Here is a 17,717-nt window from a genome sequence, read left to right on the forward strand (position 1 = left end):
TTTTATTTAATGCTAAAATGATGTGAGAAAGTGGCTAGTTATGATTTATAATATGTCTCACATTTCAGTCAGGTCAAGAATAGAAAAAAAAGATCAGTGTGCTAAGAGTTTATAAACATGAAGTATTTATTCTTGTATCAATATGGAATAGTAAAAGCAAAATCTAATCAGAATGAAAAGGAACAAGCTGGCACACTAAAAAAATTTTAATGTAATAACAGACTTTTAAAAATCTGATATTGTATCATTAACATCACAACAAGATTATAGCACAACAACATTACATTCAGATCTGGATGATTTGTGCTTGACTGTATCAGGCTATGTAAGAGATATAAGCTAGAGGGCAAGCTTTCTAGCACATCTATACATCAACTGATACCAGTTTAATTCAAGGTTTGTTTTCAGTTTATTTTTTATCCAAAGGAAAGTTAAATTTATCAACTCATTGGGAATGATCACAGATTAATCTCTTTCCCTTTTTAAGTGCCAAGGTCAACATCTTAAGAATGCCTTGCATTTTCAGACATAGTATGTTAGATTAAAATATCTAAAACTATGTGTATATTTTTAGCCATTCGAGCCACGTGTCTCTATTCAGGTATTTCTCTGGTTTCCATACTCTTGGGTTCTATATGTTCTATATGTTCTGTATGTTATTTTGTACTTTCAAGGTGGTTATTACTGGAAAGGTATTTTTTGTTTTGACAGATTCAGCATTCTTGTTGAGCAGTAAGCTACACTGTTTAGAATATCATTTTATATAGGAGTTCAAACTTGTCCATTTTAGGTCAAATTATTACAACACTCCACAATTAAAAACCAATAAACAAATGCAGCTGGCACAAAATAACAACAAACTCCCTTCTTTTCCTTCACAAAGGATCATATTTAAGACAATATAAGACTAAAGAGACAGACAAAAGCAAAAAATGAATAATTCCTGCCTTACACTCCTTAAGTGCTGCATTAATAATCAATTTTGATTGTATATATAACAAACTTAGATAGTGCATTTCAGTCTTATTATGCAGATATTAAGAAGTTCCTATGCCAGGAAACGCCAGACGTTGTTAAGGATAAATTTGTTGAATTCTATTTAAAAATAGCACCCAGACTCTGCCCCTAGTGTCAAACAAGTGAAAAATACCTCAGAAAAGGGAAATCTGTCTTTTGAGCTAAGCAAACTACCACTACTATTAACCATTGGAGAAGTTCTCTGTACATATCCATGCACATTTCTACAAAAAGGTGCCACCCACCTTCTCAGGTTTAAATTGAAGACACAACCACTTTTCATCAAAAGAATAGTTTCAAGGTGTCTAGAATGTACTACCCAACCTTGCACAGTACAGTTTCACACCAAATATGCAACGTATTCAATATCTTATATTTAGCACTAATTCACTGCACACACAATGGCTGTGAGGCACATGTATGAAAACAAAAGTACAATGCAGAGTTACCTTAGGACATCCCTTTATGATTTAGTTTTATAAACCTATACAGTGCAACTAAACACTAAACCCAACAATTTACCATTAAAGTCACTTTCTAGAGGGGTTCTTGTTATACCACTGAGTGACCCATGAGGGTATTGGTGGCAGTTTCATGCTCTGTTACACAAGGAATAAGATTTGTATCAATATGTCCTAAGAGCTTTGATCAGCTTTTGCAGCACTTCCCACATGAATATTAATTAAGCACTAAAAAGACAATGCTATCATAGTGAAAATATGTAATTGATAAGAAAAGCTAATAAAATACACATAACTTTCAACTGACTATTGCTGGAATAGCAATTAAGATAGATTGCAAAGACTTGTATTGGGAAAATATGCTTTTTTTCATAGTTTTACAACTTAAAAAAAATGTTTGTGTTGACTGCAGAATATAAAAACTCACTGTCATTAAGCTTTAAAGCAGTGCTAACAAATAAATATAAATCATAAAATAAAACCAGACTGCCATAAGATTTGTGATCTCATAATCTTTTAGCAGTCTTTACATGTTTGAGAAAATCATTCCTGAAAATACACAGGAAAAGCTCATGACTGAACAGCATTGGTTTAAGTAACATAAACACAAAGTTTTGGAGAGTTTTCCTCAGGCCATCTAAATAACGTGTAAGCAGGACTAATTCTGTTGTCTTAAAGTTGTACAATTTGGGACTACTTTGACCAGATTTCAGTTGACTTAATCTACTAATAACAACAAAACAAAGCAAATTTGTATTCTGCACAGTTTTACACATCATACTAGATTAAGCCATGTGGCTAACATCTGTTGCACATTGTTTTTTTGATCTTTCTTCCAGGGAAAAAGTAGAAGTAAAGATGTTTCTTGTTTTGATAGCGTTTGGGGGTGTTATATATCTATATCAATATCTATATATATCTATATCTACTAATACATTCAGTGTTAAATACTTATGCTAAGCAAGCATGGGCAACAACATTCCTCTTACTCCTGCCAGCAAGGTGATACAGTGCATTGTTTCCTATTTCCTGAAGTTCACGTGGCAAAATAGGAACAACCTCACCGACATTTAACTCCCTCCCTGCAGTGCTCCTCAGTTTTGCCCTGTGCTGCAGATCACCACAGGTTTCCCCATGGTCTTTCCTACATGGTCTTTCAGGATTTTGTGCCTGTTATGACAGAGATGCTGAAAGCCTTGAACTGTAACTTGAATTCTGTGGGAAGCTAAGCTAACCAGAAAAGGTCTGGTATGTTCTCAAAAGAGATTCTCTGCTCAAGGACATACACTAAGCCCCCTGTTTCACACAGTTTACTCCCTATGAATGCTTGGCATGCAGGTGGATCACACTGGCCAGCCAGGAGGTCACAGAGGTGTGAACAGCTAGAAGTCAGCCTTCACCTGTCGGGATAGGATGATGTCTCCAGGCCAGCCAAGAAATCATTTCAGCCTTGATGGAAAATGCTTTCCAGCAGACAACACAGCATCAGCAAGGAGTGAAGAGCTAAACGACAAAGTGATAGCCAAAACACGTAAAAAACAAAAGGAATGTCTGTCTTACTCCAAACTTTCTGAAATCTCCCTCTGCCTCACACAGCTTAAAGCTGCATCTGTCAGCTCTTCTCAAAGCACCAGTCAGTCTTACCCAGAAATCAATTTAGGAAGGTACCCACAACTGATTTGGTAGACCCTACTCTTAAGGACAAAGATACAAGGAAGGGGGAGTTCGGAAGAAACTGAAAACTGCTTTGCACACCCTGGACTTGAGCAACAAAAACTCAGGAGCTCTGGTGTACGACCTTTTACTTAACTGATACTAGAGCAAAATTCTAAATTACCAGTTTCTCAGATCAAGGTTAATTGGCTTAAGCAATGGATATGTGATGTGTCTAGCTCCTGCTGATGTGTACTCAAAAGAGGTTTAATCATATCAAGCTGCTCTCAGGGAACAGACACTGTTCCAGAGTTTTACTAATCTAATTCTGCTACATCCTGCTCTCATGGCAAAAGTCTTTCTTTCTCTAATCATTCCATGCTTCTTAGACATGGGGATGATATCAACATGTAGTTTTTTATTAAATTTCCAGTTCAACACCTTTTGCCTATGGTCTTGCATCCACACACTGACCTCTGCAAGAGTTCCAGTTAGTTGGAGGCAAACATAGTTAAGTCTTGTGGTCAGCAAAGTTGATTTGACTGTTGTCAAGCAAGAGGCTTTACAAGTATTACTGGCTCACCACAACCAGGTTGTTGTGCTGGTAAACATTTACTCACACATTCCATTATGGTTCCTTCTGTATTGCCTGGATCTTCCTGGTCCTCACAGGCTCCTGAGTAGGCCTGTTTGACTCACTGGTATATTCTCCAGACAGGAAGTCTGTGTACTCTGTTCATCAGCATCTTTATCTTGCTGAGAAAAAGGCACAGGATTCAGAATGGCTCCGTAGCTCCTCCATGTCTCTCTGTTCCTCCACGTGCCTCACATACCTGCAAGCTTACAGGGCTGTTACTGGCTTACATGTCCCCCTGAAAACTCTCCTGGTTTCTGCTCACAGCCTAGCCCAAATTTAACACTATAGCAGCAAGTTGTCATGAGGTTTACTTTTTAACAAAACTTCTGTGAAAGAATGTCACTGGGAGAGCAAAAACTGAGCCGCAGAATCTTAGAGTCTGATTTTTGGCAGGAGTATTGCTGAGTGCTTCACTACTGTGAATGAATTGAGAATGAGTAGGAATGCTTGGGTGTGGTAGGAGACCACAGAGGAACACAAGACAAGGCTCTCCGTCCTGTGTTAATGGCATACAATTTAGCAGGTCATCAAGACCCCAGCTTACCCAGGCTTCAAAAGCACATCCAAATCCAGAGACAAGGAGCAGTGATCAAAGCCTGACCACTCACAAAAAGGAAAATGATGAAAGCATTGACAACCTTTGCTCCAAAAAGGCAACCTGCACATGGTTGCCAAGCTGAGAAAAACCCAGGAGACATCAGGACTTGAAACAAATCCTTCATGTCACAGTAACTGATCCAGAGCCTAACATCTGGTCAGAAATACCATGGTGCCAGACCGCTGGACAGATTTCTTGGACACCACACACATTCTGGTGCTCAAGCGTGACATTGGGCAGGTGAAATCTACTTTGTTTAAGGCTTTATTTTAGATAAAATCACCTTTCTCACCTATAAGATCTCTTCATCAATGTTTGCTATATTGTCACTATGTGTAAATAGTACAGTAAAACAGTATTCCACATAGTTTGTATCCTAACTACTTAGTGCAGTTTAATAAAACAGTTTACTGCTGAGGATAACAGGGGTTATGCTCCCATTAGTGTTTTCTTTAGTTACTAAAGCAAATCCTACAGTCATTCACACATTCCAATCTGGTTCAGCTACCAGGGAGATTTTGCTGCAGGCAACCTGCATTGTTACCTGTGGAAACTGGAGAGCTGTTCCAGTTGTGCACGATTTCACTCCAACAGGAACATAAGAATATGAAAAAATAAGCACTCTTCTGAACAGCTTCAATGCTTAGGAAGGAACATTTAGCTCAGGGGACCACGCTAAATCAACTACAAAGTACATCTCTCCTACTGTAGAGACTTCAGATGTAGAAGTCTCCATACTGACTACATCAAACTATTTATTCATCCAATACATTGGCACTATATTACCTGTTAACACAGTCAACTCCAGTAACAGTATGGGGGAGTTAAGACTATTTTTTGTCTAAGTTTTACTGTGAGATGAAGTCACAGCCCCACAACTGAAGCTTGGGGGGTTCGGAGTGTTACGGAGTGTTGGGCTGTTTTCCGTGGGAGCAGTGGGGCTAATTGGATAGTTCCCATGGACACAGCCTTGAGTTGTAAGCAGTACAAGGTTGAATCTGTTTGGCTGAGTGCAGGTGCTGCATTCCTCGGTGTTTTTGTGGGAATATGTTTGTGTTGTGCGTGTGGGAAAGTAGAAGTGGGAGAACTTAATAAAAAGCTGCCTGCTGCGCTGAGCAGGCAGACATCTCTCTGGCTCATCCTAGTGTCTCATCATCCTAGTGTGTGTGTGTCGCGTGTCTTTCTTCCCCTACAGACCAAGGCCTCCGACAGATACCCCACGACATTTTACTGCTCTTAATTTTTTTTGTTCAGGCACAAATACAAAGACACATTCAGAAGCATTTCTAAAGTTATTGACTTGTCTCTAAGCATGCTGATCTCTAAACTAGAAATTAGCTCAGCACCGTCACTGTGAAAATTTAGACTTTAAGCCTGATTTCGATGCAGAAAAGGTACATCATGTACTTACTAGCTGGGCTGACTTAAAGAAACCTATAATGAGAATTCACTTTGCTGTACTAAATTTCTTAGTTTTACAGGCCTCCATGACAAAACATCTGTGACTTAAGTCAGCACCCATGGAGTTTATTTTAATGAAAACATCCAAAGCACTACTAAATACATCCCTTCCTGTCTTATTACTGATAAAAAAAAATCAAAAGAGAAGACCAGCCAATCCTCTCAACACACACACTCAAAAAATAACAGAGAAGGACCATAAGATCTTTCCACAGCTGCTAGACCAAGTGTTTCCTATAGCATCTACCAAAAATGTGCATTTTGTTGAAAATGTAACACTGCCCAAGCTGTTCTTAGCAGTTCTGCCATCCATTATGCCTTGTAAACAAACAATCTTTCATCTAAAAATAAAAAACTTTCTTGTGGAGGGTGTGGTAAACCACCTAAATGCTCATATACAAACGTTCTTGTCCAAGCCAAAGAAGCAGAAGGCTACTGAACTTTAAAGAAATAAACTTATATGGTACTACAGTGGTGTGTAAAGTAGCTGGAAGTAACACACCGTGGAAAGGAGTCAGAAGGGAAAGAGGAAAGTACGTTCCCTGGCAAAATAGGTCCAAAGCTGCCAGCATCTGACAGCGGCAGTGTTGAAAAATTAGTTCTGCATTCTTAGCCAAACAGCAGCAGCAGCAGCTGATGGAAGATCACAATCACAGCTCTGCAGTGGGTTCAGCAGCAAATTTAACTAATTAGCATTGAAATGTCAGAACAGAAACACAAGCCAAACAGACTGGGTTAACCCTTCTAAAAGCATAGAAGGTGAAAACTGTGCCTTTGGACACGTGCTGGAGTCTCCTGGTGACAGTCCAGACCCAGAACTGTGAAGGCCCCTAGAACAGCTTGGAGTCCATTGCAGCTGAAACTAGAGAAAAACCTCAGACCTGACATGGCAAGGGAATAACAGAACTTTGCTTAGAAAACTGTAATGGATCATGAAGCAATAAAAGTCTTACCTATTACCTCTCATCAAAAGTAACTGAAATTTGACCCACACCCTTGTGCAGCCCCATGCTAGCAGATGTTGGGACTGAGCATAAGGAGAAAGGGATCAGCAAACTGTTGAAGTGAAAAGGAGCACTCTAAGGTCAAATAAGCTGCTGAAGACCACAGATTCAGTAAAACTGTTCTTCAGGAATGAAGTCTCCCAAATGACAGAATGTTATGACAGCAAAGAAACAGGAAGAATAGGAAATACAGTCATTAAGCAGAAGACTCAACTGAATGGTCATGATCAAAGCTAGTACTAAATCACAACACACATGAGGAAAAGAAACTTAACCATACAATAGTATAGAAAGTGAAAAAAACCAGACTTGCAGCAGCTGAAAGAAGTGGGTAAAAAATCCCAGGTACCAATGCCATTAAAAAAAGACAACTTAAGACAAGTTTTCAAAGAGGACAAGGATAAATAAGACCTAAAGCTAAACTGAGGTCCAGAAAGATAAAGTTGCCTTGGTCAGTGCTAATGGGCATATAAAAAAATACTTGCAGAAGGTCTCAAAAAAAACCCCAAACACAAATAAAACTCCAACTGCAATGAGAGAGGCATTCTTGCCTCCTGACTTTATATAAAGTTAGAGTTTTACCACCGGATTTTGTTTCTGTAAGAATTTCCTGGCAAAACTGGATATTTTCGGGAACAGAAACTAGCCCTAAACCACTGGAAAACCACAAGGTCCAAATCCCCAGTGCAAGGGAGTCTAATGGTGAAGGGCCTCATTTAACTTCTGTCTCACCACTTAGCACTCAACGAGAAAAAATTAGTAAGACTTAAACAATGATCTTACAACTTCTACTGGTGGTCATGGAAGAGGAACTATTCTTAATGACTAATAAATGATTCCACTAATTATAGACTGTGATAAGTTGTGGGGTTTTTTCCCTCTGAAAGAATGTGTTAATATGAATATAACATGGTACTACAGAAAAGTCAGGGTATATATCTGGCAAGGCTTGTGGAGAAATGTGGAAGAAATACATGCTTACAAGAGAAATAATTAATTGCAGAGAAACACTTAATCTTCAACACTTTGTAGCTGATGTTCTAAATATTCTGTCTGGATTCTTTTGAGTTAATGCTATTTTTTCTTTGAATTTGTCTTCCTTCAGAAGCTTTCTGGAAGCTAAAAAACACCCTCAAATCTTTGCCCTAGAGTAAATAGTTTACTATTTGTGTATTTCAAACGATTTAAAAGCCCCTGTGTGTTGCTCACTTTAAATTACACAACAATCACACTTCTGTAAAAATATCAAAAACAGTAGAAAAAGTTTGACTCAGACTAGAAGAAATATAAATCTTAAATCAACTTTTCCTTCTGTTTGTAAATGTTCTGTGGTGCTTCCACTTGCTTCACAATCAAGTTAGACTTGAATTTCCTCATATTACAGCTTCTATTTTGAATTTTACTTTAGAGAAGGAAAAGGAACAATACGAAAAGTGAGCTTTTTAAGCACCTGTTCATAGGAAATCCACTCAAACAAGCCCTTCTAACATTTCCCAATAAAGGTCAAAAGAAGCCTTCAACAGGGTAATAATCCCCCTTGACGTCTTCAGAAATCATAGAGTTACACAATGACAAAATATGCTTGAAGTTTATCAAGTTTCAGAGAACAAGTATTGCTGTGGTCTTTGCTTTGCAAGACCATACAGAAGACCACTCCATGGGAATTGTTTAACAGGGCTCTGTGGTCCCTGCCTGAATTGGGTACTTTTGAAAGACCTGCTCCTTTACTAAGCCATGCAAAACACACCTACTGATATGGTTGCACCTGGAATGTGTTCACTAGCTACATTTTCTAGCTTGTTCCCTCACAGGTTCCTATGTTATTGTTTATGACAGTCAGTCTCCTCTGCTTATCAGTCTCCTCTCACAAGCAACAGCAACGGGACAAGAGAAAATGGCCCCAAGTTGTTCCAGAGTTAGTTGTTCCAGGGGAGGTTTAGCTTGAATATTAGGAAAATTTCTTTAATGAAAGGGTTACTGAAGAGTGGCACAGGCTGCCCAGGAAAGTGGCTGAGTCTCCATCCCTGGAGTTGCTGAAAAGGTGCAAATGTGTCAGTCAGGGACATGGTTTAACGGGGACTCGGTAGTGTAAGGTTTATGGTTGGATTTAATGACCTTAAGGGGCTTTTTCAACCTAAACGATTCTATGTTATCACTCTTCAGCTAATCCTCTATCTGATTTTCTTCCCCACATATGTACGTATTTCACAGCTAAGACTTTGCCTTTCTCCAACACCATCTCCCCTGCAGTTTATACACCCCCGCAGCTGAAAGCAAGGGAGAGTGGGCAATTTGGCCTTTGTCAAATGTTAAATAAAATGCACTCAGAACACAGCTTAGCACACACTGAAACCAAGATAAGGAGAAACAGTAAATGGATAATCTCCACCCTTTCCTTTTTCCCCCCATCTTTTTCTTCCTTATGTAAGAAGCAGTGCTACAAATTCCCACTCTTGTAATGGAAATGTCTCAACAGTCTTTCACTGCCCCCTCCAAAGATGCCTCTAACTGACATATGTAACAGAAAATTTCATCTTCATTCCCTGTTTTTATTTGATAGGCAAAAAGGGCTCAAGGAAAAGATGTTTAATTGTTGTGTTCACAGAAAGTGACTTTGAGTACAATTGACCAGTCACCCAACAAAGACAACATCTATCTAAATCACACAGATAAGAGAGTGAATTCCTATTCCAATGTGCCAAAAGTTTTAAATAGATTAGGTGAGAAAGCCATCATCAGAATCTGCTTCTTCTGTACCGAGTTCTAAACCATCATGCAAATAATGATTCACACAAGAAATCTTACTTTCACTGATATCACAGTATACCTCATAAAAATTAGGAACAGCATTTAACACCTCATCTTAATTAACAGCTAAAAAGCCCTAATATTTACAAGAGTTCCTACCTCTATATTTTTTAGGATTTAGCTGCAAAAGTTTAAGCTCCACAGAGAAATTTTGATCTCATGCACATAGGACAGATCTACCTAGAACTTAATGGAATTACTCATGGTTTACACCAGCATCACAGAGACCATAACATTTACTGTATTACATTAAAAATTGGAAAAATCATCACCTGCATATAATACCTGGTTGCTGAAGTTGTAATTGCATGGCCAAAAGTAAATTGCTTCTTTGGACACATTATTTGGAAAACTGAATCAAAAATATAAGCACAAATGTAAACCAGATTAAATCATGAATTGTGTGTCATAGGTATGGGGAAGGAACAAAACTTGCAATTGTTTAGCAACAAACAGCTGTAAAATGCTAGTCATTTAGATTACTTATACATTATTGCCAAATAATTACATGTTCTAAAATAGATAACCAATCTTTGGCTCATGGCTTCATTTTTTTTTCCTAGAGCTACACATGAACACTCATTGTAGAACTGGAGGAGGGAGAGGGGGAAGGAGGGGTTTGTTTGCTTGCTTGTTGTGTGAGGTTTTTTTAAGAGATTGGGTGATGCACAAGGGAGGAAATTAAAGCCTTTTTTTTTTATGAGTCAATACTGCTGGTCCAGTCAGAGCTCAGCTCTCAGGTAGGAGAACAAAGTTGAGGGTTAGAGATAAAGTAGGACAGTGAGGAGGAATTTGGAAAATCAGTTTCAAAATCTCAAAACCAGTGTTCAATTAATTAATATTAACTGACCAGCGACAAGTAATTAATATTTTCATCTCTCCATATTCTAGCTCCCTATACACACATCACTTTTTAAGGGAAAAGAATACTTTCACTTTATAAATGCCATGCAACTCATACAACAAAAAAAATTCATTGGCATTACCTACACACACATATATATATGCACATATATAAAGGGCAGGTATGGATATATAATATTAGGCATACCCATATAGATATATATAATCTCTGTAATATATAACAAATATAATAAGCATAGAAACATGCTGGCCTCTCACATATGTGTGCACAATACACACACACACACACTTTTCCTAAGCCAAAACACCTTATGCCAGGTTTAAGCTGGGAAAAAGTCCTTACACTGGAAATGCTTAGGCACCCCTAACTATAATGATGCTAGCAGCCTCTTCCATAATTCCAATCCTAGAATTTAAAAACGCAGCTACTATTCCACAGTAGCATCAAAAGAGCCCTACTAACTCTCCAGTTACTCTAAGAAGAAATTACATTTTTTGTTGCTAAAGCCAAGAGGGAGGGAGAGAAACCAGAATCAATTGCTTCATGTATCAATATATAGTCTCGGTTTAAAGTAATGGGGCATCTTACGAGATTTATTCTATAAAGAATAACATTAATAGACCAATAAGGCAGCTCAGCACATTAATAAGGAAATATATTATGCCCAAAGTACTGCAAAACCTGTTTTGGTAGTAAAATGACAACTGGATGAAGGACTGTGATTGCAGTGGTAGCAAATTACACTTCAAGCTTCAGCCAAGGGGCAGAAAATGTTGTGCAAAAGAGTGTCCGCTACTGTACAGACTCACAAAAGACTTGTACAGCTGAGTGAAAGAGTCAAACACAGTTCTGCAAGACTGAACAGTACTAAAGGTTTTACATTTAAGTTTGACCCTTGAATGTTTTCCAATATTGATTTTCTCTGCACTTATCAGCAGTCACTGTAACTCTGCAGACAACAGAACAGACAAATCGTGGTCACAGAGGCACAGATTAAAGAGGCTGCTTGAGCCTTCCTCCCTTTCAATTTAGAAAGTTAACAACCTTAGTGACAGGGACTGGAAACACTCAAGAGTTCTGCTGATACACCATGCTCGGAAGAAAGGGGTATTCTTTCCTCTTAAATACCAAAGACCACTTTTTTACATGAGAGTAGAAGAGTGAATAAGATCTTTATAAATACGAATTGAAAGCTGGGTTGCTACACCCATATTTAGCCAGCTAGTTGACCTGATTTACAAATATTGCAAGCATCCTCTATGTTTCCGTCACCAAACATCATCTGAGTTTCAAGGGTGTCCAGCACAGTTGAAAATGAGGTCACTGATTTTAGAGCCTAAATAGAATTCAAACAACCTAACATTAGGTTCCTGCTTTGACAATGTCAGTATCTCGATCAGAAATTCGTTGGTTCCATTTAACTTACTAGCTCTGCTGGGCATAATTGCCTTCAAGAACAGATAAACTAGGTAAGACCAGAAGTCCACCTATACCACAGTCATTACTGAGTGTTCAAGGAAAAACTAAGACCATGGGATTCTTTTCTCATCACATTCTTCTAGATCCCAGCAACATGTGTGATGTGCCTAGTCAAGTTATTTATACACAGTACTTGGCTAAGAATTTTTCCTTGTGCTAGAACTTACTACAGAACTAGTACATCTGAAATACATTAATTCAAACAGAAAGAGCAGTAATCTTATGTTATTTAAACAATGTGTGCCAAACAAAAGACTTTGAAGACCATTGTTTCAAAAAGAGTACTTCAGCTGAATGCAAACAAAGGCTTACAACCCCCAGGGGAGTAAAATAAACATCAGCATATTTGCTCTGTAAGAAGTAGAAAGCTGCTAAGAAGTTTCTAACACCGCCTAAGCAGTTTCTAACACCGCCGAAACACAAGAGATTGGTGTGACTGTGAAAGGACTTATGCAATTAAACACTGACAGGGAAGTCAAGGTCTCAAGCACAGGCTCAGGTGGCACCAGAAGTCAGAGCTTCTGCATTTGAAAGAATATTTTTCCTCAGGAAATGAAAAAGGACAAGGAATTCAATCTCTTCAGGTTTTGACAAAAGGAAAGGAAATTGAGCTGTAGGTCAGCTGTGGGAAGAGACTTTGGAACAGTGGGTTTGCAAATGTGATCCAAAAAACCAGACTGGGAATGAACTGATTTGAAGAGCACAAATAACCAATGTAGAGACCCTATTTTTAATCTGAAATCAGTAATTCAGCTTTGTTCACAGGAACTGTTTGTTCACATGAGAGCATTTGCAACAGTGAAATACCTCCTATATTTAAATGCCAATGGGGTTGCCAATTCCTAAGGGAGTAGAGTACCATCAACAGCATCAAAACATACTGCTACTTTTAATCTCCTGATTGTAATCTCTTAGTTCTCCAAGTACATGAATGATGTGCACCTTTCAGTGTAGTGTGTGGTCAGGGATCTCTTCCTTGAAAAATCTAATTAGGAGCTCTTGGGCTTGCAGTCTGACACAGTTCCCTACTCCTTCTACTCAACTTCACTCTCTTCTGCTAGCGAAAGAACTTAAAAATCAGACAATTAAGTACTCTTAGGTGTTCATGAGATTCTCAACATTCTATAGAAAGCATTGAATCTCTGGCTTTTAAACTATTTAAATATGGTCTGCAATGCTTTATTAATTTAATTTATGTACAGTTCAATGTAATATCACCAACAAAGACACAGAGACCACATCCTTCTTTCACTAGCATGAATTTAGGAGCAGGTATACTGAATCACTGGAACTGAAACCATATATAACCAAGAGAGAGTACAAAACTAAATCCCTCAGCTTCAAAGATCTGCAGGAAGCAAGAGGGGATGGCTGCAATTACTATACACAGGCAAGATCCCATTTCCATACAGAAGTCCATAGCCAGTTAGAAAAACAGGAAAATCTGTAGAGAAAACACAGGTGAAATGAATATGCTTTCAACTAGTTTTTCTCATAAAGCATCTGTCAGACTCCGAGAGAAATGCAGCTGACCCAGAGTAGCTGCCACTAAAACTGACAGCTTAAAATGCCTAATTAGGTCACTCTGTGCAAGAACTATCATGAATTTCACCCTAATCTAAAATGCTGGGGAACATCCCTCCCAAATAAAAGGAAGTATTTTGGGATATGAAAACCACAGTAAGTATCACCTGATGAGGAACAGACAAAGAAAAATGCCAAATGCTGTCAAGCCCTGATACTTCAGATAATGGCTAAAATTTATGACTTCCTTCACTGGTAGGCAGGAGTACAATTAGAATTCTCATAACAGTACCTCCTGTGTGCTGGCATACTATGTTATGTTTATGCTGCTACAGATAGACTAGAAGATAAAAAAATAAATACTATTAAAAAGCATCCTTTTTAACCCAAGGTAATAACTAACTTTTTTTCTTTATGTGGGTTTGGACACAGTTTTGCACATAGCTTATTGTTAACTGAAGTAATTTAGGCAATTTTCATTGTATGCACAGGAATTAAGCATTTAAGTAGCTTGCTACATACACAGAAGCCTCTATTTGAAAAATCACACAAAACAAGAACAAACAAGCTATTATGAGTCACTTAATAATCTCCTGCCCAAATACAGCTTGATAATTAAACAGCTCAAATGATTTCTTAAATTGTTTAAATTTTGAAAAATTTGAATGTGTTTGGCTTGAGGAATTGTTGAATGAAAAGCATCAGGAAGTATGCACACCCATTCTTTCATCCTCTATTTATATTCAATGATATGTATCACTTGGAACTGACAGTGGTTAGAAGCAGCACAAGGGAATGAAAGCATGGGTTTTTCTCACCTTCTTCACAAAGAAAGCACAATTACAGTATTTTGAACACGAGGTCTGGACTCGGGTAATCACAAATGGTTTGGAACAGAAACCTGCAGGCACCTTTTCCCTAAAAATTGTGGGAAACATGCAGGGAAAGCACTGGCAATTTCTCGAAGAGCAGTAGCATATCAACAACTGAATCCTGAAGATTTCTCCTACTGTGTGCTGTGATTTTGGCCAGACATTGCTCTCTGTTTTCTCATTCATTTTGTACTGTTTGTGTGTCTTGCCCTTCATGGTTCCCCAGATCACTACTCTTATCATAAGCTAAGTAAAATGGCCTGTTTCTTAATTACAGCAGTGATCCATAAGAACTTGTGTCAACCCTTTAGCCATGCCTTTGAAGTCAGAGAAAATTGCTAAGCAGCTCTGCAAACTTTGTATGGCTTCAAGAACATCACACTTCACTCCAAATCAAACCACTGCGCAAAGCACCAGAGAATATAATCTGTGGCAGGGGCCCAAAGCAACTTGATGTTTTCAGTGAAGAAGTATCATTGAAAGCTCAGTAACCAGTAAAACCAGTAACCAGTAAAAAGTATCTACAAAGCAACGAGGCTTATATGACAGAGGAGGGTGACTGACTGTTTAAGTTTTAAATTTTCTAGATCTTCAGAAAAAAAAAAAAGGCAAGTAAACTACACAATATTGTTATGTGCCAGCATAATTTTCTACTTTTAACCCAAAAGCTGTGGCTGCCTCATCCCTGCATGAGTTCAAGATCAGGCTGGATGGGGCTCTGAGCAACCCAGTCTCAGTGTCTGTGCCCATGGGGCAGAGGGGTGGAACCAGGTGATTGTGTCTCTTCCAACCCAAACCATTCTGGTTCACCTACATATCTGAAGTTACAATGAAAGCATTTTATTAAAATTGCTTCAGATATCAAACCTATTTGACAACTGCCTCAGGAGCTCCACAACATAAATTATACAGTCTGGGAATACAGCTTTCCTGTCAGTCATTATTTTTCTAACAGAGCTTTACCTTTAATTCTTCTCTTGGATGTTTTGTACATCTGCCTACATGAATCCACTCTACTGTTGGCACTAGTGAATAAAAACAGTGTTTTGATCTCTGTTATTAACAAACAGTTTCTCATTACCAACTTAAATACTTTTTTTTTTTAAGAAAAATTAAAAGTGAATGGGGAATTTCAATTGCTAGGCATTGTCTTACAACTAACAGAGCTAAAATTCTATTGTCCTTGCATGACTGGAAATTATACTGCAAAACCAAAAGTATTTAAATTTTTTATTTTTCACAATTCCATGAAAACTTGCTAATATGATCCTTACAATCTGCCTTACTTAGCTTCTGAAGACCAGTGTTTGAGCAGAAACTAATAAATCATGACTTATGAGGAAACTCTAGATCTAGACTTTAACATGCCCTTGTTCTATCAAAACATAATGGTAACATCGATGCCAAAAGAAAACAAGACAAAATGAGTGCAGCATCAAGTACTTAAATCAACAAAACCAATAAAACAACTTCAGTTTGGCGAATGAGGAAATTCAGACCCACACGGCTAATAAGCTTATATTTTCCTTCCCTAAAGGAAGTCCTGTTAAAACTAAAATAAAGATCACGAAGGATGCAAACAAACGTACTCACACGAAGTCAGAACAAAGTTTTAAGTTTGATTTAAGAAAAACAGTGCAGCAATTTGACGCAGTTAAAAGAAGTCAAACAAAACACAGGAGGTGAGATACTAAGAAGTTTCTTTACCTGGCCATTCCCAGGCTGGAGAAGTTGGAAGGAACTATCAAAACATCAAGCCTGGAGAAGGGGTGGGTACCCAGCGTGGAGAAAGCAGCAGAGAGGCACTGAGGGATGAGCGGGAGCAAACGTTCCTCGCAGAGCTCCACAAGGCAGCAGGGAGAGAAGACTCTGTGAGGAATGACTGCCTGCCAGCTCACTGCAGGGTTCTGGAAACGGCAGGGATATCCCACATGGCCACACATTGCTTCATGCCAGCTGACAACAACAAAACAAACCAACAGTTTAATGTGAGATCAGAAATGTGCACAACTGACTATGCTAAGACAGGGATGTTCTCCAGGCATCAGAAAGACAGAATGAATTTCCATAAAAGCAGCTCACTTTTATTCTCACACTGTTCACACACTGTGAAAACACTCATTAGTACATGAGTAGAACTGATAATCGTTACTCATAACTAAAAAGACAGTAGTCACATCTTGTTTTTATAACAGATATGCATCAAAAGAATAAATGCTCAAAATATATGTAAAGAGAACTAATAACAATAAAAAGTATTTATTCAGAAAATTCCTATTCAAATTTGACTACAAAAATAAAATCCCATACATGTTAACATACATTAATACAAACGTGCAATTATAATGAAATTCCATGAGGGATTTTTTCTGTTGCTATTACTAAATTCTCTCACTTTTAGTGATTCTTTTTTTCTTCTTAAGTAAAGAACAGCAGTAGATATCAACTCAGGGTTATCACCATAGACATTCAATAATGCCACATTAGACTCAGCCTTACTTTATGTTACTTTTGCAGGATATTCAAAGCTGTAGCTGGAAGAAAGGAGGGGTAAATCAAATCCTTCCTCAACACTGAGTCATATACCTTCATAATAAGTTATCTGCCCAAATAGACTCATATCTAAACAGAAATCAACTTCATGTTTTCACCTGTTAGCCTGTCTTCTGTACAGTGGAGAGCTTCTCTCTGGTTTGAAATTTCAATTTAAACAACCTGGTTCTACTGTGCCTGGACAGGCAAAGCACCTAGCATTGCCCAAAGCATTTATACTTGGAAGATCATGCTGAAGCTAAGTGCTGGCACAGAAAACAAAAAGATAACATCTAGAAAACGACAAGATTTTGCTGCAGTGTCAACACTTTAGCACCTTACATAAGTCTTTCTGTCAAAGATGTGGACTCAAAGTTCTTTCATTGATTACGTATGTAAAGAAACTGCATCCATCACTACACTTTTTTTTTTCTAAGCATGGTCTAATCCAGTACATTTCTGTTCTAAAACAATGTCACTTTGTATTTTATTATCAGAGTTAAGATTAGGCAGGAACACGAAAGCCAGCACCCCCTCTCTCGTAAAAATTGCAAAGTACTTAAATGACCACGAGGAGATAAAGTTAAAAACACCATAGTTCCATTTAACATTTACTTTGATACAGTCTCCTTAAGTCAAACTCACTGGCACCTGGATAAAAATTACATTACAGATTTCAACAGCTTCTTTCAGAACTCCTTCCTTTTCCTGATGCCCAGAGTTTATCTCCATTATCTTATCAGAGGCGCAGGCTTAACATTTGCTTCTCTATCCATTTCACAGCCTTTCTAGAAATGTCTGCTACT

At 38.1% G+C, this 17,717-nt stretch overlaps 1 protein-coding gene across 14 annotated transcripts in view; it reads right to left on the reverse strand.

Moving 5' to 3' along the window:
- Nucleotides 1-17,717, reverse strand: part of AOPEP (aminopeptidase O (putative)) — a 155,505-nt gene that overhangs the window by 117,979 nt on the left and 19,809 nt on the right. For all 14 annotated transcript variants that reach the window (XM_032674640.1, XM_032674636.1, XM_032674641.1 and 11 more), the window contains one exon: nt 16,087-16,335. In XM_032674640.1, the coding sequence (XP_032530531.1) occupies nt 16,087-16,335 (249 nt within the window). The remainder of the gene's footprint in view (nt 1-16,086; nt 16,336-17,717) is intronic.

Source organism: Chiroxiphia lanceolata, chromosome Z (genome assembly GCF_009829145.1).
Source record: "Chiroxiphia lanceolata isolate bChiLan1 chromosome Z, bChiLan1.pri, whole genome shotgun sequence".
Taxonomy (NCBI): domain Eukaryota; kingdom Metazoa; phylum Chordata; class Aves; order Passeriformes; family Pipridae; genus Chiroxiphia; species Chiroxiphia lanceolata.